The sequence below is a fragment of the Spodoptera frugiperda genome, chromosome 5 (assembly GCF_023101765.2).
Source record: "Spodoptera frugiperda isolate SF20-4 chromosome 5, AGI-APGP_CSIRO_Sfru_2.0, whole genome shotgun sequence".
In the NCBI taxonomy this organism is placed as follows: Eukaryota; Metazoa; Arthropoda; class Insecta; order Lepidoptera; family Noctuidae; genus Spodoptera; species Spodoptera frugiperda.
In genome coordinates this window covers 6,782,197-6,809,428 of record NC_064216.1, presented here as the reverse complement: position 1 = coordinate 6,809,428, position 27,232 = coordinate 6,782,197, and the positions used below count along the sequence as shown (strand labels likewise).

General features: G+C 36.0%; 2 protein-coding genes across 14 annotated transcripts; one reads left to right on the top strand and one right to left on the bottom strand.

Moving 5' to 3' along the window:
• Positions 1-3,523: 3,523 nt before the first annotated feature.
• On the top strand, positions 3,524-16,349 carry LOC118271808 (protein quick-to-court). 10 transcript variants are annotated; one of them, XM_035588033.2, is made up of 6 exons: positions 3,524-3,627; positions 11,202-11,469; positions 11,811-12,854; positions 13,081-13,182; positions 13,528-13,620; positions 14,610-16,349. In XM_035588033.2, the coding sequence occupies exons 2-6, from the start codon at positions 11,233-11,235 to the stop codon at positions 14,811-14,813; spliced, it is 1,680 nt and encodes a 559-aa protein (XP_035443926.2). In that variant the 5' UTR covers positions 3,524-3,627; positions 11,202-11,232; the 3' UTR covers positions 14,814-16,349. The 10 variants fall into 10 exon arrangements, with proteins under 10 accessions (XP_035443926.2, XP_035443929.2, XP_035443931.2 ...); XM_035588036.2 differs by lacking the exon at positions 3,524-3,627 and adding an exon at positions 3,679-4,063 and having other exon boundaries at positions 13,105-13,182; XM_035588028.2 differs by lacking the exon at positions 3,524-3,627 and adding an exon at positions 3,683-4,063.
• Positions 16,350-16,410: 61 nt separating this feature from the next.
• LOC118271771 (protein smoothened-like) lies at positions 16,411-27,232 on the bottom strand. 4 transcript variants are annotated; one of them, XM_050693905.1, is made up of 10 exons: positions 27,067-27,228; positions 21,930-22,587; positions 21,498-21,711; positions 20,500-20,620; positions 20,189-20,267; positions 19,748-19,972; positions 19,327-19,528; positions 18,920-19,090; positions 18,384-18,587; positions 16,411-18,202 (listed from the first exon to the last, which is right to left on the bottom strand). In XM_050693905.1, the coding sequence occupies exons 2-10, from the start codon at positions 22,585-22,587 to the stop codon at positions 17,806-17,808; spliced, it is 2,271 nt and encodes a 756-aa protein (XP_050549862.1). In that variant the 5' UTR covers positions 27,067-27,228; the 3' UTR covers positions 16,411-17,805. The 4 variants fall into 4 exon arrangements, with proteins under 4 accessions (XP_050549862.1, XP_050549863.1, XP_050549861.1 ...); XM_050693906.1 differs by lacking the exon at positions 27,067-27,228 and adding an exon at positions 23,883-26,972; XM_050693904.1 differs by lacking the exon at positions 27,067-27,228 and adding an exon at positions 26,771-26,923.

Sequence of the window (27,232 nt, the reverse complement as noted above, 5' to 3'; positions counted from 1 at the left end):
GACGTCATATTAATTTTATGGAGGATGGATGTATAATTTCATTAGTAGTATTCCATCTATTGCGAAATCCTTAATGGCCAAATCATTAGTGTTAGCCGGTAGCCGGTAGTTAGCGAATTAAAGTTTATTGTTAGAGTTAAAGACTAACAAACTTTCCATATTTATAAAACCCAAGGCTAGCATTAATTGCGTTATCAAAATAAATCGTAATTAAAACAAAAATAATCACAGACTTTTAATTTAAACCTAATTACTGAAAATATGCTACTACTAGACAAAAGATACCGGATGGTTTTGTAACAAAATAAATTGGCACATACCTAAGTGTCTAGTTATAATTCTCTAGATTCCGGTGAAACAGAACGTGTTCTCCTACGTATGGATTTACATAAAACTAACGAACTGGTATGCAACAAATACTAGGTGTATTCAAGTCCATAAAGTATGCAGCAGCACCTACTTAACTTCAAAATCTAGGTATTATTAAGATTGAAACCCACAAGGGTATCAAGGATACCTCCTCGAAAATAAACTAACCGCTATTTTGAAAGTTAATATAAAAACCTATCGATTGATATAATATTAAAACCTTATTAGAAAACTGATCCACCATTTTACACTATATAAAGTAAGTACGTAAATTGCAAACAACATTATGTGATGTAGCTATAATATGTTTGTAAAGGAAAAAATGGTGTCTATGTCATGCCACTACGTTGGACTCTACCTATACTATAAAGTTAAAGATACTTTACAAACCTACCCATTGAAAAACTACAGGTAAGTTACTTAAAAAAGTTAATAGTTTAGACTTAAATATCTAAATTATTATTATTATATCAATTCAGTAAGGATAATGGGTGATTATATTACCTACTATTACACAAGGAAAATACAAAAACTCGGATACATACCTTGTACTGAAAATATACTGATATAGGTATTCCAATAGTACTCATATCAAATTAGATTTCATTATAAAATGTTTTTAAAACAAACTGCGATAATGTACAGGTCAAGTCGAAATTATAACAAGAATTCAGCTCTGGAACGAATTCGTTTTATTTTAATTAAAGTGCTTATGTTTCGGTATGCGGCCTCATGATTACGAAAATCCCTACTTGGAACGCTAACATTCTAAGACCTCCAAAATATAGGCATATATGTAGCGAATTGAAAGAAACTAACGGTACAGGTCAGGGTCATGGATAATGGACGTATGATTATTCAATAAAAACTCTGAAATAGCGATATAATACAGCGACAAAGCAAAATATAGTGATAATTAAGAAGAAAAAGAGTTAAGAAGGTTATCGACCCGAACATTAATGAGCTCTCTTCTCCAACAGAAGGGTTCGCGTGCACGAAACCTGGGACAATAGGACTCTTATCAAGTTAGTATGACAAAGTCAAAATCAAATTTATTTATTTCAAATAGACTGAGAAGTCACTTTTGAATGTCAAAGTAGATATAACAATATTAAAAAAAATCTGTCTATCGGTTAGTCCTCTAGTGAAGCTATTTGCTCGTTCCAATGTGTAGATTCCTATGGAGAAGAACGAGCAAGAAACTCCATTTGGACTTCCTAAATAAATAAATGATAAATGATATTTATTTCTGTAAATAGGTCATAAAATAACACTTTTACACGTCAATATTTCAAATAGCTAGATGAGATGACTACTCTGAGAAGAAATGCCGAAACAAACTCAGAGGTCATAGTCTCTTTTAAAGTCCAGACAATGAAATAGAGGATAATGTGAGAGAACCGTGCAAGTTGGTTCTGTAGTGGTCTTTAGAGGAAAGAACCACAACAGTATGAGCGGACCTGTTCAGATGGCCGTACGCATGTGTCAGTTTACAAATGACGTACGATGAAAGAAAACATCGTGAGGAAACCTGAACTTGTGCATAATTACACATACATACATATGTATCTAAAAAGTTTGAAATCATCAGTCCACCTTGACCAAGGGCAGCTATAAAATTGTCATAAAATGTATATTTTACCACAATCTTGTCCAAACATAAAGTTCATTGACTACATAAACACTAAGTTTATATAACAGTTCACTCGTTCTTTGCAGACTTATTCCTTCTATTGGTCATTTACCTAATAATGATTAGCGTTACGTCACCAGTGATTGTCCCACAGCGTCGCTAAAGTTCGTTCAGGTTTTCACACAATTTAGTGTGGCACTAAGTTTTTTATAAGTGTCGGACAAAATGAAAGGTAATTATGGACCGACCGACGTCGCGCCGTGTTCATATAACAACAATTACCTACAAATTACTAGGTACTAGCCTTTAACAACCGATTGGACTACAAGACGCGACTAAAATAATGCTCAATACTTTAAATAATGTTGAGATATATTATTTTGATTGGGTGTCTGTCTGTCACAGTCATTATTTTACTATCATTATTCCAACTTATTAAATAAGACCATTTAATGTGACTTTTGTGCGAAGTAGTCTCAACTTGGTTCCTATGTCGGACAAAGGATTGTTAAGGTTTTCAATTCTGATGTTTTCAGAAAATGAACACAATTTAGTACAAAAACAGTAATACTAACTGACTATCATCAGACTAACTGCAACTGGGTATAAATAATAAATAACTTAATATGTAATAGTACCTACTTAACGATAACAAGACTTATCACTTAATTTAATTACAAGATAGCAGATAGTGATCAACAGATTACCTACATGTGCAAACAATTTTAATTTATTATACCTGACCGTTAGCAAAACCCGCCAATCACCGCAGACTTCGAGGGTCATAAAATACAAGCAATCTGCTCTAACAACACTCAGGAAGTGTGTTAATAAACTCTGTAATACGTAATAATAAAGTTGCATTTAAGTAATTAGCGCAGTGAATGGCCCAAGGCGAAATAAATGAAAATTATTATGATAGATGTAACAAATAACAGAATAGAAATATTACCAGTGCTTTACCTACCCACATCGTTGCACGAACCCAAAATATAATTACGCAAATTCTACTTAAAATGTTTAAGTAGAAAAATCCACGTAAATGATTGTATGCATATTTTTAGTAGGATTTTCACGCTTACATAAGTTGAGGTAAAATAATTCAAAGTAAATGCACCGCGAAATAATTAAATGTAAATAAAACAAATTAGAAACTTTCAACGCAATCGCGCCCGTTTACCCGTGGAACATGTTTTCATCGTTATCAGAGTATGTCGTCATTATTGTGGAACAAAACCGACCGACACATCCATCCGTGTGCTGACAATGCAGGTGCTCAACACTCACATAATTACCTATTTATAGGACACCTGCACCATGCACACCCTAGTTTCGACCCTTGGTAAAGGTTAACACTGCCAAACTATAACACGTACTCGCCCATGCTACGCCGTAGCCACGCTACGAATTCTGTTTCTAGAATCATAAATATCGATAACGAAATTAAAAGTAGGCCATAACATGATACTCGCGGCTGAATCTTGATAAAATAACTAGAATCGTGGTAGTGGATCTTACATAATAGCAACTGCAACTAGAGCGGACGTAGCCGCCGGAGAGCAGCACCAGATGGCGCATACAGCTCTGTTGTCGAGGCATCGTCGTCGCTCGATGCAAGTATAAAGGTAACGGGACCATTTCTTCGGTTCTCGTTTTTATAGTTTTCCATCAAGTATTGTGTTGTAATGCTTCTGACTACAATGGAGTACGTTTAGCAAGCCGACTGGCTCGGGTGTTGCGTCAACGTGGCCGCAGAGGGGCGCTAGCGACGGCGGCGCCAACACACCGTGAACAAACATTGACCAAGCACGCACTGCGCTCCGGGCCTCGACAACTTGCCGCAACATTCTTAGCGTAAAAGTTAACGTGGATGGTTTACTCTATGTAATTTGCGATGATCGAGTTGATACTAAGTTTTCCCTTCGACAATAATCGTGCGATCGACTTGTGACGTATTTCGAACTGCCACTGTGCTCCAAACGATGTGTTTTGCTCATGTTACTACGATAATGTTTGCTTTGAGTTCCAAGGAGATTGGGAAATTCGTGCAAGATGCAATTAGTGAGTATGATGGATTTGTTTTTACTTTCAATTTGCAATAAATATTGTTTCACTGGCGGCGCTGTGTTCACACCTTCCGTGAATGAGTGCATCCGGTAAATGTTTTGGACTTGCTTCTCACTCATTCTTAGCGTTCAAATTGTACTTCATTTTGCTAATCCAACAAAAAGTAAAGCGAGTCGTTCGTTCCAGATTATTCGCTAGGTTTGAATCACGTTCGGTTTTTTGCTGCAACATAGGAAAATAATAATATGGTAGAAATATACACTTATACTTAATTTCAAATAATGGGATAGGCCTTGAACAAAATTAAGTACTAACACAACGTTTCAAATAACAAGTGAACCGGCGAAACCATAGAGTGGAGTGAAAAACAATACATGTGAACCATAACAAGCGGACTTGTGTGAATTTAGAGAGTTAGCGCTGAAATTAGTCTACTTGTTCATGACGCTATTTTAATTCCAACGTGCGGAATCTAAACGAGACCGATGCAAAAGCGATTGAGCGTAAACTTTACTCATTAAATTGTTTAATTGGAGGCTTTTTACGATTACGATTTCTACTTGTATCGCTTCCATACTGCTACATGCCATTTGTTTGCTTGAAAATTATTTTCTGATTGAATAACTATGTACTGTACAATAACAATTGATTTGAACGTAGCATGCCGTTCACCGGCTGTGGTTATTAAATTGATTTCAATGCACTCTCTTCGTTCGAACAACTCTTTAGCTTTGTCAAAACAATGTTGTGTTGTGCCTTTTGTTTATGCCACTGATCATTACAAACAAACAAGATGGTTCAACTGAACGCAGAGATCAGAAGAAATGAACCTAGAGATCACCTCTAGAGAACAATCAAAATTCGCTACTGTTTACAAGAAATTCGTTTTAACCTTGTAATCAAGTTATTGCATCCATGCATATACAAGGGAGAGATATTTAGAAATTAAAGTTTAGGGAGGATATATTAATCGTCTACGTCTTTAAACTTCATAATTCCTAAAACAGGAGATTTGGTTCACTATACGATTGTTAAGTAATTAGTCGCGTATTACACGCGAGAATCGCGACGACGGTTCACAGGAATCAAACACATGAACTTTGCACATTATAGACGCTTTTACGACTAATGTCAATCAAGAGAATTTAAATCGCATACAAAGATCTCAATTACCATGGTGTTGATTGACTGTTATACACCGTAAAAATCCCAGGTTTTTATAAGAATTTCGACCAAACCAAACGCATGACACAGTAGTCTACAGGGATCTTCAAAAGAGACGTCAACAAATTCCTACCTGGTCGACAACAAACTTGTGATGCCTCTTACACCTCGTTTTTTTTTTTGAGGGTGTAAAATCATCCATTGACATCTCTGGGAGTGTCAGACTCTTATTGACTTTTAGTCACACCCTGTTCCTACTCCTGCCCTTCGAGCCGGAGCTTCAGTAAACCCGTTAGGTAGTCCGCAACTCCGGATCAGGCATCAGCCCTACTGGGCCCCATCTATGGTGGTCTTACACCTCTGGTGTTGCAGGGTGTGTGACCTTCTACCACTTGGCAGCCTGTAGCCTGTAGGCTCGTGCTACTGTTTGTAATATAAGTATAAAAAAAATATTGATAAAACATCCTCATTAGTCAAGTCAATTAACTACAACCTAAGTACTTACTTAGGACTAGTACCAGATAAAGCTCGTTTATTGTAGCAAGTTCACTTTTAAAGTTTCATATCTAACTTGAAATACTTGTAATGAAACATTTCAAAACATTCCCGGCATGTGTTTACATAACACTTGTAATGCTTACTTCGATATTTATGTAAATGTGCATCTAGTGCGTAACACATGATGCGTTGCACTACGCACAGTGCAGGTGCAGTCGATCTTTCATGTAAGTAGTGATTTACTTTCCGTTTTATTACTTTTCAATCAACTTTCTTTTTAAATGGAGGTTCGTATTTAGTCGGAATATTCCTATAAATAAATACATAGATTCGGAAATTGAAAATCTAAAGATTTTTTTAGTTTATGTGTTAAAGTGTTTATTACTTATTTTATACCATTTACCAAATCGGGAGTTAATGTGCGTCATATCTCTACATAAGAATATTTTATTAAGTAAGTACTAATAAAAGAACTTAAACACTGCATATTTTAAATTAAGTAAACCATACTGATTACAATGAATAATCTAATCAAAAGTACAATCAAATCAAATGTATTCATGCAGAATAACCTAAACTCTTGAATAACACATAAATGGTAATGTCTGTGAAAAACAATTCTAAACGTAGATTGAAAACTTACCTTTATACTAAGTACAAGTAACTCGAATATCATTGGGAACCCACATCAAATTCGTAATTTAAGCAATAAATTGATGAAGCAAAATGGTAGCTCAAAGTTTGGTTGCGTTTTGTTATACATTTCAAACACTAATATAATCATCAAAAAGGGAGATTGTTCTTTGAGAGACTTTGCCATAATTCACACAATTAGTAAACTTGAATTAGGGATGCTGTTGCCTACCTACTTCGTGGGAGCTGGCTAAGTCTAAATTAAAATGAACAGACTAATTGTAAGAATCGTAGTAATTGACGTTTTTTAATCTCCCATGGGAGACAAGCGTGAGGTTATATATGTACGTATGTATATATTTTTATTAAATATCTATAAAATACTACAATAGTTAAGTAACAACAGTGTAGTTATTAGTAAAACAACTAATTTTGTTCATTAAAAACGCGAAACTTCTAATAAATTACGTTCGTGTTCTAAGTATCAGTGGTTATAAGTCAATCGTACCAATTTAATTCGCGGTAAACGATTAAAACCTTAATGGAAATAAAATGCAAGTCACGACACACACACACACAACACATGCATAGGTTCAGTGAAAAAATTGATTGATGTCAGTGTATAAGGATTTAGAAATCAGTAGCTATCGTACGTCATTCTGCTGTCGCCCTACTTATTGGTCGTAGTCGTAGTGCAATGAAGTACAGTCGATGACGGTAATTGGTGGAAAATGAAAAAATAACTACTAATGTATAAAAAATGTACTTGATTTGATATATGTAACACAAAATATTTCTCCGAGTATCATATTTTTACATTAATCATATTTTTTCTTTAATTTAGTAAAATAATGCTGAGACCGAGTAAGCATCATATGTTTTATTTTTGCTAACTTTTGGAATTTGTAATCATCAATTGGAAACCAATGTTATAAATCACTCTGCGGACGGCGAGCAACTCGCTATCCCACCAAAACTGGGCCATCAGACCACCACAATTGGGGCCTAGTAGGGCTGATGCCGACCGGAGGTCCGATACGACTACCCAGCCGGTTACCGGGGTTTCGGCTCAAAGCAGAAGTAGGACCGGGATGGTTTTGAGTCAGTAACAATCTGACACTCCCCTCGCCTCATCCAAAGCGAGAGAAGACATTGATGATTTCCACCCCTTAAAATTGCACGCTTAAAAAAGTGTTATTAATCACAAACAATATTTATCAATTACCACTATGTAAAAAAATGCATAAATCAATAAGTTATCGACCCAAACTGTACTTATGTAGATTCCCGCCAAAAAATACACTAACATACTTACCTATTCAGCTGCTTATACATTAATTTTGTTTTCGATGCTTCAAGTTGCAATATTTTCGCTGTAGCTCGCAAATACGCTGCTAACTGGGTTACGAAGTTATTTCATTACTCATTATTACGCTAACGTGTCAAAAATGTAATTAATTTCTTAACAAAAGATCGAGTAATTACCTCAACGAGGCATTTTATGGTTTCACTTAAGTAGAGGTGTTGTTAATGCTTACCTCTGTTTTGTTTTTTGTTCCGAAATTGGCAATGGTAGCTGAACGTTTACGTTGCGTTTTGTTATACATTTCAAACACTAATATAATCATTAAGAAGGATATTATTTGAAGGAGTTTGCCATAATTCACAACACTTAGTAAACTTGAAAATTTTAGGGATGCTGTTGCCTACCTACTATGTGGTAACTGGCCGAATTATTTAAACATACCAAATTCGAAATTAAAATGAACAGACTAATTGTAACATTTTAAAGTTTTTTTTTCACTAAAACTATTACAATTCATCGTTTAATTGCCTCGGGGACAAATTAATTAATGAGTTTATAGTTTGCTCTGCGTGTTTACTTTTTTACATTGTCTTTCTTTTTTTTTAATTAATTACTAACCACAGATGATCGATCTTTAGACTTTATCGAATAATAATAATGGGTTATTAACAAAAACTTTCATGCACAATAACGCTTTTTTGATGTTTAGTTTTTCTCGTAAGTAATCATAGTTCGTGTCGACACAATGATTTATTAATTGGCAACTAAGTGGATACCTATAGTATGATGATGTACTCAAAGTGCTTACATGTATTTATATTGCAAAATAGATGCTTATTGGTAACTACAATAATGCATGTAGCACAGAATAATATGATACGTATATACCTACTATGTAAGTAGTAGTCTTGATAGTAAACTGTAGTAATTATATTAAAATATATGTTTAACTATCAAATAAAAATAGAATCAAGGTACATTATACTCCGAAGCTACGGACTACTAAGGGCTATACCCCCTTGGTAGTCGACCCGCAAAGCAGGAGAAGGAACAGGGTGGTTTTTAGTTAGTAGGTGTCTGACACTCCATCTCGCCTCGTCACAGGCGGGAGAAGTCATTGGATGATTTTGACCCTCAATAATAAAAAGGTACATAATACTATATACCTATGCCTACGAACATAAACACATTCATATATTTTTTCCGATATACAAACTCACTTAAATACATGCGTAGTCATTGCGTAGCGAAGCGCTACACTACGCTACGCCACCGCTACGCTAGTTCCTAAGTACATTAAAGTTATTAGTTATTAACAAAAATCCGTAATACTGCGGGCAAACTAAATTGATTGATTGATTACATAACTACTGCATTGCGATTTTAACGCCGAATAGGGCAACTATTGTACTTACCTATCATGGTATTTAGTTAGATTGTTTTAAAACTGACTACGAACAATGCTGCTTGGGAGTTAGGAGTAAACTAAATTACTAAATACAAAGTCCTTAATTAGTCCCTGTACAATTTCAGTATGTGATTTTTGGATTCCAAAGTCTCCAAGTATCTTCTACTTATCTAGTATGCATGTGACACGTGATACAATTTTGTGTCCATTACATACATAAATTGTGTCTATCTATTTCTGTAATCATGAAAAATTGAGGTGAGGTGGATGTTTGATTAAAACTTTTTACACAGCATTCAAATATTCGACCACTTTTTAGCGGTTTTGGTACAAAGCCAAGTTAGTTATTTGTTGCCTAGGTTACCTAGGTATCCGGTAACATGTAGTGCTAGGAACGGTCACAGGTTTTAATTTAAAACTAGCTCCAACAATGTTTTGAGTTTTGGCACTCGTAGTGAATACCTATCTACTGTTAATTCGGCTTTGTACCTGATTTATTAATTTGCCCCCTTTAATCTAGTAAATAAGACTTATTTTTGTAGATTGATATCTAATTGTAGGTATGGGTAAAATTAAAAACATAATTACTTATTCCGATACAACGAAACATTGTGTACATAAACTAACTTGAAACTTGAATATTACACATACTCGAACGACACACATACATAGGTAGCCGTAGTTGTACGTATGTAACTGAATGAATTAGGTATAATATAATATAAGTATCCACTCTGCATGAATATGAAGTCCTTTTTTCTTACATTCCAAAGATTATATTCTCAAGGTGAGTATATACTTAAGTATATGCTAATTTAATAAACCTGAAGACTTTATTTTTGTTCATTTAAGCACGATAAACCGTCGTATCGTCATATTCAGCTTTAATAGCTAAAGTCAAAGTAGCTGAACGCCAGAAACTCTTTCAAGCGTTTTACCTAACCTTTAAGAATAACTACCAAGGTTTAATGTATAGGTAAGGAACTAAAAAGTAGTAGTTTTTACGTAAATAAATGACGTCATACCTAGGTATATAGGTAAAATAAAACTTTAAAACACAATTAACTCGAAACTCCTTATTGTATTCATGTATAGGTAAAGGTACGTACATAGATGTTACATAAGTAGATAAGTTAGGTATGTTTTACTCTGCACAAAACTATTTTTTTTAATCATACATAGGTACATAGCTCTTTGGTAACAATTTTATCTATCTAAGTAGGTACGGAACGAAATGTAGGAAGCAGGTAGTCAACTAAGTGCGTTGCATTACGTACATGCATTTAATATTTGCGAAGGACAGTTTTCCACGTCGAATGCGGGAACTAGGCCACTTCTAGAGGCCTGGGAATAATACTCAAGCGCTTTGTGCTTTTTTATGTCAGTGAGCGTGAATAGCGCTGGGAATACCTATTTCAATTTAGTATATTGACTGTACAACAAAGTTATAAGTTGCCATACTGTCTGTCTTTGTATTCGTGCAAATATTATTTTAGCTGTTAATGTGGCATAATTACATGCGTCTCAAGTCAGTAATTTAAACACATCTGAGACGTTAAGACGATAACACCTAACACGTGTGTAATATTAAAGTGCTATATATTGTTGTGTGCAAAATATTAAAATTGCAAATATCATATTAAAATTGTGTAGACGTGGGTAGTTAAAAATAATAATTAAGTTATTAGTAAGTATGTGCTAAACCAAACTAATTTAAATAACTATTAAACTATAGGTAGGTATAGGTAAGCTTTAGGCACCTGTTACGTGCTCAGCAACAGAGTAGATACCTACCTACTTACCTAGGTTTGTACTTAAATTAAATCTCACTTAGTAGGTAATAAAGTGAAGTAACAACTAAATATACCTACCTATTATATTTTTAACGAACGTGTATAATCTTTGTAAATAATTATACCTACATATAGTAGATATAACATACATTTTTGCACACAATACCTACGTTTGGCATAGCATAAACATTGCTTTATTTGATAACGCTGAATGCTGAAAAAGTAGTGAAATGACATTTTAAGTTCGTATCTACGTTTCGTTACACCGTCATAACGAGTGTTTGCGTGCGAGAGTGAGTTTCAAACTTCAAACAGCTGTTTTTCTTTTAGTACGCTACGCTGATGTGAATAATTGAAGAAAATGAACAGGAATTATAGTAGAAGGGTCGCTGACTTCCACGATGAACATTGCTGCGCGGGTAATGTCACTGGGAACTTCCGGCGCAGCTCTTCATTGCGGCTGCGCGGGGAGAAAATGGTGCAGCGTTCGCCTTTGGCAACCAGGAAATTAATACCAATAATCACGGAAAATACACACCAAAAACAACGCAGCGATGTGCCACGACTCCAAGAGCCTGGCCATCGCCAGCGGAGCCATGTAAGTAGCCTTCAATGTTGATTTTTTCCCCATAAATTATGAAGCATCACCATAGCGACAGTAGTCAAGCCACACACACATATGTTTTAATAACGTATAAAATGAAACAAAACCATTTATCTAAACAGCGTTTGTTTTGATTGTCATTGTATTTTAAAATTGAGGTTAAATAGGTAGACCGGCTACGTGTATATTATTATTATGATAACAAAGAATTGTTACAAAGAGATATTCAGCCAAGAAACACTAATTATTGTTTTCAAATGTTCTAAAAATAGTTTCAACCTAACTTTTCTATTTTTGTTTGACCTTGTACTGACAGTATTGTTTTCATATTTCAGTCATTTAATTCAAACCCTCTACAAAAGCCCAAAAAATCCTGCTTGAAACCACAAGAAAGTGGTTTAGATAGGAAGTTGAGTATGACTGATTCTGCTCACACTCCACCTGGCTCCCCGGAAGATCTCCCTGATGATGAATCCCTGCATAGTTATGGAAGTGCTGCTACAGCTGCTTCTGTTGATGCAGGTTATGCACCATTCAACGGCACAACATTTAGTGGGAGATCAATGCGTTATGTCCTCCATTGCTCATCACATGCAGGACTTGCTGGAGAAGAATATCTTACACCAACTCAGAGGGCACAAAAACAAATACGGAGACTGAAAAACCTCTTGAACCAAGCCAAAAAAGATTTGGAGAAAAAGGATAGTGAAATATTCCAACTCACAAAAGAAGTTGTGGAACTGCGGCTTTACAAGGCATCAATATGTTCACCCGATGAAAAATCTAACTCTAGTGAAATAGTTACAATAAGAGAAAATGCTGATGAAGCTTCCATTGAACATGACAGCCCAAAACATGGAGATGCTTGTAGATCATATGACATTACCGATAGCCCAATGTTCAAAAATGAAACACCAACCAGATGTCGCAATGAAATGCAAGGTTCGTTCACTGACTCCGGACACTTTGATGACCTCACAAATTCATCATTACATTCTAAAGAGTCCGTACACATGTTGACACATGAGGCATCCTGTATGACTGATGTAGGAGATGGGGATGAGGAGCGACGCAGTTTGATATCATACTATGAGAAGAAAGTAGAAGATGTTGTAAGAGCACATGTTGGAGAGACACAAGAATTGAAAAAACAGCATAATGATAAGGTGGAAGCATTGTTACAAAAGTTGGCCGATGTAAATACTCGGTACTGTGAGTTACTGCCCAACTATGAGCAAGCCAAGGAGCGAATTCACTCCCTGGAGAAGCAGCTGGAAGAAGTTAGCAAGCAGTTGCAGGAAGAGGAGGCCAGGCATCGTTCCATCTACCTACAAATGTACAACAAAGGTGTAGAGGCTGCCAAGTTTGAGCTAGATAAGGTAACTTTCTTGTTTTATTTTCTCATATTAACTTCTTAATCTCTTTTAGCCTATGAAAAAGATTCAACAAAGTCAAAATATAACAAAACATTAATCAGTTTTGTGAAATTTTATTATAGGAAACTTCTCATTGAAAGTTATAAACAGAAATGAAACATAATGCAATTTTATTGTGTATTTATTGAAATTTATTGGATTGAAAAAATATGTGATTTAACATTTACAGGATAATGAGCCTGGTACTTCGCAGGGGCAAATCAACCGTGTGTCTGTGGAGGAACTACTGGAGCAGTTGCAGATTACCCAGACCGAGCTCGAGAAAGTTCGAGTAAGTACAACGGTTCCCAGTATGACTGCTACCAACAACACTAAAATATGTAGTATCACAATAATAAGTAATCAAAAAACACTCATCCTTTCAATTCATAGTAATTGTATTCTTTCACAGTGAACGTTGACATGCTCACTATCCTATTCTTGAATCATTCTCAAATTCTAACATTTTCAAATATAACTAATAAAATCTTTAGATATAGAAGACTGAGACACCGTTCAGAAGTCATTAACAGTTTTGATCTGAAAATAACCCACAGCATTGTTCACGGTTTTAGTGTTAGTGTGTGCATGTAGTGCCCATTAACATGAGCCAGCTTTAACGTGTAGTGCATTACAGGACACGGCATTCACAGAGGACCGATCAGCAAAGTCACAAGTACTGCTAAGTGCAAAGGAGGCTGTTTCTTTATGGGTCCTAGGAGCTCGAAAGGTTGGATTTTTATTCCGGACATAGCAGTGCTCTGCTGAACACCTTTTATTTTATTACTTTGTATATTACACCCTGCTTACTACACAGGTTCAACAATAAACTGTGTCTTTGATTCTAATGAATCTGGAATTTTTAATTATAAAATTCAGGTGTTTCGATCTAAGTAATTTTTTGTTGTAGGTTTCTATTTGGACTTTTTATATTTTATTGGTTTAGGTTTCTTTTCTTTTGTAAGTAGTTTTTGATTGTAGTGGTTTTTATAGAATGCTTGCAACTAATTCACTTTCCTTAGCAAGGCTTACTGATGTAGATACTAACCCTTTTCTAACTATTTTATTTCTGGCCTAACCTTGGCTTCGCATGTGACCTACCTATTTGGTTGAAACAGCCTCTTTTGGTTTGGGAACTTAGGTATTATCATTATTTTATAAGTTTTATTATGTAAAAACAGCTGAATTAATTGGTACAAAGCTTAGTGCAACATATAAGATGGTATGTAAATAAATAAGGTAAGTGCCTATGTACTAGTAAACCATCCAATTGATACAGCTGTCTTGTGTATATAACAGTTTTGTAGTTGTAGTAATTAAGTTTGTATTTTAGTATTTAATTTATTTCAGTTATTATTTTTGCTCCTAATGGAATCGATTATCTTGTGAATACTTATTATCATTTAAATTTTACACAAATCTTTTTTGACTGATGCAATAAAGTTGAAAACTTGCTTCATCTTTCATATTTCACGCTGCTTACTACAGCCCGCACGATCCACGATTACACGCTATCGAAAGAGCCTACTACGAAATACTATTGACACATTGAACTGTGACTAACATTTTAATTAATTATGGGCTAAGTAACTATGAGTAATAAAACCCTATAGAAGTAGAAATCAAAAAAGATTTGTTGGACCTTAGTTGCAGTACTTGCAGTGCATGCTTGCGGCCACAAAGCAATGTAGAAATCTCACAAATATTTATTTTTTCCAGGCAATGTACCGTCGCATTGTCGAGTCGCAGAAGGGTAGCAAGACTAATGTAGATCCAGAAGTGACATTGCAGTTCCTAAAATCGGCCATCTACTATTTCCTAACGGATCCCGAGAATCATCAGGGACACCTTAATGCCATCGAGAACATTCTTGGCTTCACTGACGCAGAAAAGAAGAATATACGCAAGGCGAGGACATCGTAGGAAAGACTGCTGTGATCGTGTGATATGACATTATTACTAGATAATTTTGTTACTATTTAGATAGGTCTTATTTTATTATTTGTCGTCAGGAACGAGGTAGCTCATATAGGTTACAGTATACCTAGTAGCTAGCGTGCACATTACCCGTAAGTCGCGTCGAAACGGTATAAGTTCGCACTTAGTTTAAGATTTCTTTTTTGTTTTGTTTTTATTTTGTTATGTCTTGGTTGTACTTACATTTTTATTTGCTAGGTTTTAAACCGAATTTATTTTCTAGATTGTGATTTTTTTATATTTAGTTTGTAAGCACCAAAGATCGAGTTTCCTTTTAAAAATCGTGCAATTTTTGACTTTAGGTTTTAAGCATAATAGTGGCAATTACATTCCGTGCTGCTTTAGTATAAGTGTTAAGTATTTAAAATTATTTGTGTTCCTTTTGGTATTGTTTTCCTATCTTTTGTGATTTTTACTATGCATGCTGGTCAGCATTTTTACTTAATTATTATGGCTATGATAAAATATTGTATTCAATCATAAGGTCCAAGTTTTAACATCTTAATTTCCTAAGACTACTGTGAGAATACGACGACAAGTCGGAACATCTTCAAAGTATTGCTCACCTTTTAACATGGAAATAATCGTTGCAAATCACATTTGAAGATAAATGTTAATGATGACAATAAATACAACATGTATTGGATAGATACACAAGAAGCCACGACATAGGGTTCCTTGGCTGGCTCTAGGAATACTAGCATACTTTAGATAAGATCACTAAGTGTAGATCATTGTTGTAAATACATCCATCTTACAATGTACAAGAGATTTATCTTCAATTGTCATTTGGTTTTACTCGAATACTAAAATTGACCTGTATTTTAAAAATTATGTTAGCATTGTACTTAATTGATTTATTCTTGCCAACCATAAATTGCATCTGTGATTATATATGTACCTTATAGTGATGACAACGCATAATAAATCTGTTCACCTTTTATATGGGGAGATGTTATTAGGTACACTTCTATGTTCCATTCGATAGTTTATGTAGGTAAATTATATCAAAAACAACTCTTTCCATTTTGAAATTTTCAAAAACATGTACTTCAGCATGTTTTTCCGTTAATGTCAAATTGGAGAGATATAATAAGCAACTTGCATTTTGGATCTTGATTTAAAATATCGAATGGGATTGTTTTTCATAATAATTATTTTATACACTACTTACTTATATTCTTTTACATTACATAGAGCAAATATATGCAAATTAATTGTTGTTGCATCTTATCTTGCTTCTATAAATTAGGGAATGCGGAAGCAGTGATAATAAGCTATTTTTATAGCATTGTTAACGTCCAATAGTTATACAAATCTTGTACAATAGGTATTATAGATTTGATTAATATTTTAATTTACTATAGATTTTATCACTAGTAAATAAAATACATGACATTCATTACAAGGTAATAAGAGTATTTCTGGAACATTCAAGTTGCTTGCTTTCGTTCTCAATTAAATGGTAAATGAATAAACAAACAATTGTTTTATTTACTCTACATCTAAGGGCTACAGCAGGTCATGAGAAATATAAAGTCAGTTTTATCAAATAATTAATTTTTATTGTACAATTTAAGTTTACTAAATTATTGGTAAAAGTATAACTTATACAAAATTAATATCAAAATTTAAAGCTAGCACAGACTTAATACTCTGAAAAAGCAGGTGAAACCTTTGTTGACAGAGAATAAATACATAAAAAAACTAAGTAAAAAGGCTACTAAATGTATCCTCTAAAAGGATGTGTAGGAATAATGACTATTTCTGGAAGTAAAGCTCCCAAAAGTAAGATATGTTAGAGTTGCCAACAGTGAGAACAAAACATACCGATGTCTCTGTGGCTGCTGATAGGACATCAGAAAAGAGGATACAATCACTAACAACACAGTATATTAGGTAACGGTTGCCGCTGCCTCAGAACAGATGTCTCACCTATCAGTTTAAAAACCAAAGTGATAATCAATGAGATTTCTTCAAACATAATGTGTCTAAAACACAAAAGTGAGTCTTATTTTAGCTGCCAAGTGTATAATTTTGCAGATCAACGTGAATACAAAATACTTAGTAAAAAATAAGTGGCGATGTATTTGCCCATTTCATCAAAATATAGCCTCACAATAAAAACTGGTATCACAACCGTATCTTGTACATAAGTTATATGGACAAGCAACATATTCTTATTGCCCAATTTATATTAGTAAAAAATGTAAACATCCAACTTTTCAACATTGCTCTTTGCATTCAAATATTTTATATAACAGGTGTATGATAAGAAACTTGATTCTTACAAGCTAAAAAATATTTCAGTCAATTCCAATGAAATATAATGAATAGCTAGTTTTATGGCACATGTACTGTCGAGGTCATGGTTATCACAAAAATGCATTGTCATGGATATTGTTAAACTGGAGTAATATAAAACATTACTCCATAGAGATTCTGATCAGTCTTTGTTTCCTTATCTTCAATGATAAATCGCGAATTAATTTGCCCAATTCAAAATCTATCCTTAAAATAATAAACGTTAAACAGCAACAAGTGCAATTTTGCTTATTTCAATGTACATAGTTAGCAATCCATTGGGCATGGGTGGCGACAACGGAGTAAAATGAAATATACTCGCATTCCAAATAGGTTTTTTCACAAGTTTCTAAAAATTTAATGAAATTCTCGGAACTCCTCCTCCTTTGAAGAGATACTTAAAAGATTCTTGAACTTGTTTTAAATGATTCAATGCCAAGTGTAGTCCTAGAAACAAATCCTGGATACACCCCCATGCCCTTGCTTGCATGCAATATTAATTTGAACATTTATCCTTATACCTAGTTTGTGTAAATTATTATAAGTAAACAATTCACTTATACTTAAAACAATAAGTATCAACATTTCAATGCATGAATTGCAAATTTGGATATATATCACGATATGGCTCGTATCAGTCGAAGCTGAATTTGACCTCCTCTCGGGACGGATCATTGTTGGCAGCTACTGCCTGCAGCCAGTAGCGACTTATTTGGCTCTCGATGGAAGGCGTGCTCTCCTTGCGAGTGTTAGCGGCGCGGGCCTTGCGCTTAGCTTTGCTATGCTTGGGCCGGCGCCGCCCCACCTTTGTCTTCATTTCAGCTATCTTGACGGACAGCTGGCTGTCGAGTGAGTTGCGTCGGGACTCTACTGAAACGTGACGTAGACTAATACTGATCTGAGAGTCCTGTGAGTTGCGACGGTCCGGTGTAGAGCTGAGCGAGTGATGTGTGTGTGTCGGCAACACTAGTGCATCGCGACGTCGAACGAAACGAGGCAGGGTCGCTGCCCACGACGAAGAAAGTTCTCCACTGAAATGAAACATAAAAAATGTTAATTCAGTGATATAAACGACTAACACTCAAAGTCATGCAATGTTTTCGGAACTAAATCGTTGCTAAGGAATATTTTAAGAAATCATTAAAATAATGACTGAGTATGGTAGTATTGTCAGAAAGTCCAACAGTTGCCTTATTACTCAGAGACCCTTACCTTTCGTGTTTGGCATCATCAGGGTAATCAGCGGGCGAGGTAGGATCGATACAGAGTCCCACAGGGTCCTGCCTAGAGCCGCCGAGTGAGATGGACAGCCTGCCTCTCGCGGCGAACTCCCCGCGGCGGCGGTAAGCGCGCGCTATCAACTCATGTTTGCGCGCTCGACGCGTCACCTCAGCTTCCACCGAACAGCCGCATTTCCTGCGTTTGAACGTATATTTTATTTTCTAAACATTATCTATATGGAAAAAGAACAGACTACCTATCTAATGGAATAACCTTCACATTTTTCGTCCACAAAGGGATAAATTACAATTAAACTGAACTTCTGTATGTCAGACTAATCAAATCCAAGCAAGGAGTGCACATCAGTTATGTGAATTATATTTTATTAGTTATGTGATAACAAACAAAGTTATAAGAAAGAATTCCCGAAAAACGAAAAAAAAGGTAATCGATACTTCTCGCACGGGAACCAAGTTTGATAATGCAGAAAATGAGGGAAGTAACATAAACTAATAAAAGTACCACACCTTGCTAAATAGCGTCTCCAGCCGGCCGCGGCAGCCGGGGTCCAGGTCCAGGACGCCATGAGCGCTCCCGCCGCGAAGCAACAAAGCAGCCGCAGTTGTAACACCGACACTGACGGACGAGTGCCCGACGAACACTCCTTGTCTGTCGCCTTCAGAGCTTCTAGGCGGCATCTAATGAGGAATTACATTATAATAGAATAAAATATGTATAATAAGACTTTCGATAGGAGTTAGGTAATTCAGTTGGTTTCATTTTTTTTTCTAAATCTTTGTGGACCAATCCTGTCACTCTTACTGACTAAAAATCAACCTAGTGCCACGGTGTCTCATCTCACGCGTAGGCTCAAAACTTTCCGTAGTGGAGCAGTTCTTACTTCAAACTTTTTCAAATATGTTGCAGTACTTACATGATATTCTTCTTAAAGGAATCCTTCCATAGGTCAGCATTCCTGAACTCGTAGATATGACAGGCGAAGGTGACGCATATGAAGACTGCCACCAGCGCCGCGGTGAGGGAACACCGAGTTATAGTCTGACGGATCTTATTCGCAGCCCGAGGTGATATTACGTCCTTGCTGGATACTCGCACCGCGATTAGAGAGAATACTCCTGCAATGAGAAAATAACTTTTAAATTGTAGGTATATTTCCATAAATCAACATTCTACAATGATGGTCTCTTTATCAATCTCAATTATGGAGACTAGCCAACTGCATGAGAGACATTACAGAGGACAAGTGAGTGCAAAAATACAGTTGCACTTGCTACCAATAATTCATATGCAAACATTTCTGAAATAACTAATATTATACATAATTACACACATACCTCTAAGAAGAAAATAGCCGCCTAAAGCAAGTACAACAGAAAGCGGTGCTAGTAGCAGGGCGGCCCTCATAGGATGGTTGACGTAGCCCACGAAACAAATGCCGGTGACGCTACTGCCGTCCACTTCGCCGAATGCCATCGTCGCTATAGTGAGGATCAGAGGCAGTGACCACGCCACCAGATGGAAGTATGCCGCTTTCTTGTCTATACGATCTTGGATTTTTCCTGGTAAAAGATAAACTTTTAATTAGTATGAAATTGATGTAAAATATTTGTGTGTTCATAATTTCTACGTAACTGCAGACCGCAACAAATTGGATAATTCGTCTATCGATAAGATGTAGGAAAAAATCGTCAATGTCATCAGAACCCGCGAAAAACTAAAAGGGTGACTAGTTGAATTACTATAATTATTTTTTATATGTAAAATTAGCAACTTACCCAATGCTCGGAAGCTCATGTGCCACGCGTATGTGAAGATGACAAACCACACACAGGCTGCCATCATGAAGTAGTACACCTGATAATAAACAAATTACTTTTAATTAGCAATATAAAGTTAGTATTCTTTTAGTTTATAAGTTATACATAATTTCTCTCTCCTCCTCAATTTGTGTGCAGGTAGATATGTACATGTAGCGAGCCTCTGATTCTGGTTTGCCAGGTCATAAAAAATCATGGCAAACCTGACCCAAAGAAAAAAGGGTTTAATTTTAGTACTTTCTTTTAAGAAATAGATTGTCTCCACTCACCAACACGAAAACGACGACGCATGACAAATTCTCTTCGGCAGAAGGTTCGCCCTGTCGTCTAGTGCCGTCCTTAGAGCAAACTATATCGTCTCGGGATCCCACGCCAAACTGAATCAGCCATCTACAAAGAGAGAAATATATTGAAATCTGTGAAAGATTGAAACCTCAAATAGTGCTATGTGAAAATCAAGCTTCCATATTATCACTTGTCACTTAGGCTGAAATGTCGTTTTCTAAATAATTTTAACATTTTCACCACATCATAGTAAATCTTTATATATATAATTCTTCTGTAAGTGTGTATGTCACTGAACTTCTCTTAAACGACTGGACCGATTTTGATGAATTTTTTTGTGTGTGTTCAAGGGGATCTGAGAATGGTTTAGATTCACAATTTTGTTCGCTGGACAATGTTTTTTTAATTAATTTTTTATTTATTAGTAGTTGTTGATTTTGGAATGTTTTACATAGGATCCGACAGACGGCGCTATCATCGCAGTGTCAAATATTAATGACGTTAGATATTGTCACATTTGAATAATAATTTTCATCAATATGGTCCAGAATGTTTTAGCTTATTAAAAAAAGTTTAAAATTTTCAAATTAAAGACGTGTAGACAGGACAACGTCTGTCGGGTCCGCTAGTACTTCTATAAATAAATCCCATAATTCATAAGTATAGCAAAATATAGCCAAAGTTTAGTCAGCAGTACCTACTCAATTTACAATTGTTTGTATGAAACAACTTTTATATTTTATTGTTCTTTATAATCTATTACAACTATAACAATAATTATAGCATGTATTATGGTTGATATGCTAGTTTATTATACGCAATATGATTTCATCACACTAGAACATAATAACATAACAATGAAACAATAAAAATATGATTTGAATTATTGCTGTAACCTTGCGTTCATTGTGACACCATAAAATAATCTTGTTTGCCATCTCATCCTATAAAAAAGCTATAATTTGTTTACAATTCAACTTACCCCATAGAAGCGACGGCGAAGCAGACATTGATATAGAAGATGACCAGCGCTGGGTACTTGTTGGCACTCCGCCAGTCTATCAGGAAGGTGGCGACGGTCAGCAGGTTCAATGCCAGACATACTCCGGCTCCCCACGCCACTAGTCTGTGTATCTGTTGGTGTTCATCTTCGGTGTATAGAGGGTCTCGGCAGGGCAGCCCGCATCCTGATATACCTGTAGGAAACATCAAACATAATTTATGCTATGTAGGAATATAATACGATATTTTGATTGCTCAGCGACTCATTGCTCACAAATGCTCATTATTTTTCATGAGATCCATATATAATCTAATTTCACACACAATAATATAAGTCACTGATAGCAGTACTTGCAGGGGGGCAGGTATTAACTAGTATAACTAATCAGCAAAAACAACACAATAAACTCACCTTCATAGAAATGCAGAGGTTTATCGGTGTGTATCAGGGGTGGCAAACATTTTCCACTTGTATTAAACTTCAGCTCCCTCATTGTATTCTCGCAATTTGGTGGAAACAATGTTTCATTGCACTTCAGAAAGGACGGAAAATACGAGGTATTGTATAGTATTGAACACGGTTCCATTGTGATCTTGCACATTTCATAGGAGGGCAAAAAAACCATGTCTTTGTCTAAAATTCTTTCGCACTTCGGCATGAAAGTGGCGCATAGCAAAGGCTGTATAACGGCCCAGCAATTTGGCACATTTATCAGTTCTCTATAGAGGTCCAGTTGTGTCTGTATTTGATACTGATTCTCATAAAACGTGAGGCGTACGCTCGTCTTATCGTAGGGCAATTTCGTTCCCAAGCAAGTCGTCTTGTTGAGTGATTCACATTGGGCTTCTCTCACGCAGCTCTTCAGCTTTATCTGCGGCTCCGGGAACCACGGTGTATTCTTGTCTGGCTTAATCAGTCTATAATTTGGTGTGCCGTTAATTTGTTCAAGGCGTTCTAAACCATTGTCGCTCGTATCTGTTATAGCGTTTTTGTCGGCACCGCTGTCTAATTGGTTTGCTCGACATGTTAATATTAGTAACAGCCCACTCAACCATCGCCAAGGGGTCATCTGGAACAAAAGAAACTTATGTTGAACGTTGGCGTCACGCAATAATTTCAGGGCAAAAAGTAAAAAAAAAAAAGAATAATTAAAACTACATTTTGTTTCTCAACAATTCTTTATTAACGTAGGTTGATGACGGTATCAAATGAAACCCTTTAAATTTTCAAAATTTTATTCATTTAACATTGTTGTAGCATTCAGTTTTCCTAGAGTTACTTAGTTGAAGTATAATACCCCGAGTCCGGCGTTTGTCCAAGGGGAAAGGAAGTGTAGTGAGTGCAGGTGTGTCAGTACAGTATATAGCTGCGTAGTACCTACTATATATTTTATGAGCAATGGATACAGAACTTGCCCAACAAAAGTCCCTACTTCGATGGAAAAAAAAAATAGCCTATGTCCGATGGGACTGTGATAACTCTTAGTTTTCACTAGGTTTCAGGGTCATTTTAGTGATGCAAAAAAGGGAATACAATCCTGCTGGTGTTATTTATTTTATTGGTGAAACACAAATTCAACAATGGAATAATATTTGGTTTTCTTGAGTAATTATGTAGACATTTACATGTTTCACTCATAGTACCAGGAAAAATATTTAAAAAGAAGTCTGAAGACAGCTACAAAATTTAAAATATGGTATTGAAATTGTTGAAAGCATGACTAGTTGAAGAATAGCATTTCTTTGTTACCAGCAGGTAATCTCTAACACCGTTGGATTCAACAAATACTGAGTAAAATCCTATTATTCAGAAAACGTTTTTCTAAGATCTTAGGAAAAAATCTATTGTACCAAAACAAATCAATCTTTTTTCAATGAAAATAATAAAATACATAACAGTATTACAGGTAAGGTTCCTCTTTAATTTTTATGTGGGCAAGTAATAAGAGAACCATCGGACGAAAATCTTATTTCGACAAAACGCGATTACAACGTGCAGTGTTTATCACATCACATTCATCATAAACGAGTTAATCACAATTTAATGACGCGTTTATAGTAATCAATCAGTGAAATAAACATAGTCATGTAAAATTATCGAAACTAAAAAACCAAAATAACAAAAAGGGTACAATTCCAAGGCATAAAACTAACTATTCAGAAAAATTAAATTGTATGTACTGACATAGACGTAAGGACAGGATGGCCCTCGGACAGGGTGTTTTTTCATTTATTTATAAATTTATTGCGACCCCACTATTTCAATATATTCTTTATTACAATCGGAAATCGGGTAAAACTTTATTGAAGATTCTTTATTTCTTTATTATTGACAAAACAAATTCAAAAAATACCAGGCTCTTACTATAAGAATGGTGAAGTTGAGGTGATCGCACGATTCGCACGACGGATATCAGCCAGACGTAAGGTGAAACATTGTACGACCTGCTGCAGCTGCCGACTTCAGACTTCCGACTGGACGTGATGGGATGCAGTTTCTTGTCCTCTTAACCAAATCATTACCTGATACCACAATAAAATAAATGTTAATATAATGATCAACAGAAATACTTTACAAAGAAACTGATTAACTTACCATATTTGCAGCAAATTGGGTATTAACACACCTGTACAAAAATCTATAATTTTGTGACATAATATAAATTTTATTATGTGGTTTTAGCTTATCAAAATAAAATACAAGGCGTAAATAAAAATTATGTACAACCTTTTGCATCAACATCACTGTATTGTCTAGCACTTTCGATACACTTCGCAAAGTCTGGATTATAACGTAAGAAATTAATAAGTCTATAATTTTCAGAACAAGATAGGTAAGTTCGGTTCGCTAGTTGGAGACAGGTTTCCCGCCTCTCCTGAAGTTCCTGTTAGCGCCGGTGCCTCTTCGTCCACGAGGAGCACCACGGGGGCCAGCATTTCCTCTCCAGTTGTTTCGCACTCCGTGGCCATTCATGCCACGACCTCTTCCACGGTTTTGGCCGCGTCCTCGAAATCCGCCATCCCATCTCTGATTGCGCATATTATTATTGTATCCATCGTCTCCATTGCCATCATCATTGTTATAATTCTCATCATCGTAATTCTGTTCATATGATGATTCATCCTCATTATATTCATCATCATTCTGAGGGAATTGCGATTGATTGTCATAACCTGAATCGAAATGAGGTTTATTGAATCCATTGTCAGGAAAAGGTGGACGTGGCGGCATATTATTCATTGGTGGCATGTTGCCCATAGGTGGCATGGCACCCATAGGTGGTGGCATATTTGCCATCATGTTAGCTATATGAGGAGGAGGGGGCATATGCATAGGAGGACCCATTGGATGCATGGGCCCCATAGGAGGCCTAGCACCCATAGGACCCATATTTCCCATTGGTGGCATTGGAGGTCGCATCATGTTACCCATGGGTGGTGGCATATTATTCATAGGACCCATATTATTTGCATCAGGTCCATTGTTAAAACCTTGTTCATCATTTTGATTGTTTTGTTCACTTACATCCATTTCATTATTATAATATTCATTGTCTTGATCATAATTTTCATAATCATCTCTTTCATTATTCTCATCATTTTGAGCATCTTCATTTTCAGGGTCAGGATATTCAAATGGTTGGAAATTTTCTTCATCTGCATCATCCTCTAAATGAGGCATTACATCATGTAGCTCTTCTAATTCACCTGATGCAATATATTTTTTTAATGCCAATGGTCCATCAGATATAGCTTTCTCTAATTTTGACCCAGGTTCCACACCAATCAGTTTGCCATAAATAAATATTGCTGATGGTGTTAGTTGTTGAAGAGGTATAGCCCCCGGTACAGATTCTACTAGTGCTTGAGTCAAAACTTCGTTGGCAGTCTCATCAGAGGTTGGAGCATGGTTCCATTGAGCTTGGAAATTTCTTGGAATAGGTTTACTGTATGGTACTTTCTTAACTTTTTTCTCAAATTCCATTGGAACAAATGTAGTATCCAAATCCAGACCGGGAATGACCTTATCAGTATCTGAAGAAAATATTTCTACTTTATCTTCAGGACCCATACCAGGTATTACTGCTGGTTCTTCTAAATCATGGTCATCTTGAACTCCTGGTGGTAAAGTGTTGAGATTATATTTGTCTCTCATCAGATCTCCAGGTCGGTTCCGAGTCCAAAACTTAGATGTGTGGTCATTAGAACCTGAACATAAAATGTGACCAAGAGGATGCCAAGCCATTGTCCAGACAATAGACTCGTGGGCTCCTTCAATACAACCCACTTCTTTATCAGTACCAACATTCCAAAACAAAATGGCTCCATCAGAACCTCCTGAACAAAACAAACCCTCATGTGTTGGATGCCAGACAACACTGGATGCCTCTTTTTTGTGACCTCTAAATATCTGTAATTCTGTACCTAATTTACGAATATCAAACAGTTTGAGAAGATGATCACGAGAAGCAGTAATTAGCCAATTGCCGTTATCATTCCATTTCAGATCCATCACAGTAGATTTATGTGCATGAAGTGTAGACAAAGCTGTTCCAGATTTTGGATCCCACAACTTAATAGGTTGTTGGTTGTCTTTACTTCCTGACACAATCAGCGCTTTAGTAGGATGCCACTGGACACATTTCACATCAGCTCCGTGCCCTCTCAATATTCTTTCTTCTTGACATCTATAGAAATCAAATATTCTCAGAGTACCATCATCGGAACAAGTGACAATTTTGGAATCACTAGGACTAAAACTAATACCCCTAACAGCTTCTTTGTGAGCTTGGTACATCTTAACATTGTTCATATTGCTTTGCCAATACTTAATAAATCCTGAGTGATCTCCGGTAACCATCCAACCTTCGCCATGGGACCAAACCATCGATCTCACAGGAGAATCATGAGCTTGAAGAATAGTTTCAAAGTTAAATGTTAATCCATTCCACAATGTAAACTCTCCAGAAGACGCCCCAGTAATTAAACGTCGCCCTTCAGGTGTCCAAGCCACGGCAAAAATTGGACATCTCATTTTATTAGTAGCAGTTTTAACAAATCGAGTAGTGACGGCATTTATAGGATTATCGGGGTAAGAGGGTGGCGGTAACAGGTCGGGAGTATACATAGCGTCAGGTTGCAGCGCGTGTCGGTCCCGCCAGTCCCTCTGCCAAACGCGACACTCTAAAGCTTTTATAATAGCAGCATTATAATCTACAGTTTTTCGCATAACGGATTTACGTAAGCGTTTACCATCAAAATCATCTTGTGTCATGTTCAGTGGCCCTTGAGGTGGAAACCGCATCTGGTAGTTGCACGGCCTAATATGGCGCATGTTGTTTCTACCGGGCATACTAACTGGTGGTCCCATATTCATATTCATAACCATGTTTGGAGGAGGAATCCCCATATTTGGTGGAGGGTGTCCGAAATCCATGGTTAATTACTTCGATACCTAATTAAAGAAATAAGTTCATTACAATCTCGGCCATTACAGAATGTACTAAATATGGCCAATTAATGAATAGTCTTTATGTTGTTATTCTTACCTTATGGTTATAAAATACACTATATCATTATATACGCCTCTTTTCACAACTGCACACACACAATTTTTTGTCAGTATCACTAAACAACGTTTTATAACTATAAACAGAAACCAACGTTAACCTATTTGGAATGCTAGGCCAAGCAAATCAGCCATGTTGCTAAATG

Coding starts and splice junctions, on each gene's coding strand:
- LOC118271808 (XM_035588033.2), top strand. CDS start 11,233: ATGAACAGGAATTATAGTAGAAGGGTCGCTGACTTCCACGATGAACAT. Junction 11,470..11,810: donor GCCATCGCCAGCGGAGCCAT/GTAAGTAGCCTT, acceptor TTCATATTTCAG/TCATTTAATTCAAACCCTCT. Junction 12,855..13,080: donor CCAAGTTTGAGCTAGATAAG/GTAACTTTCTTG, acceptor TAACATTTACAG/GATAATGAGCCTGGTACTTC.
- LOC118271771 (XM_035602571.2), bottom strand. CDS start 26,954: ATGGATTTCGGACACCCTCCACCAAATATGGGGATTCCTCCTCCAAAC.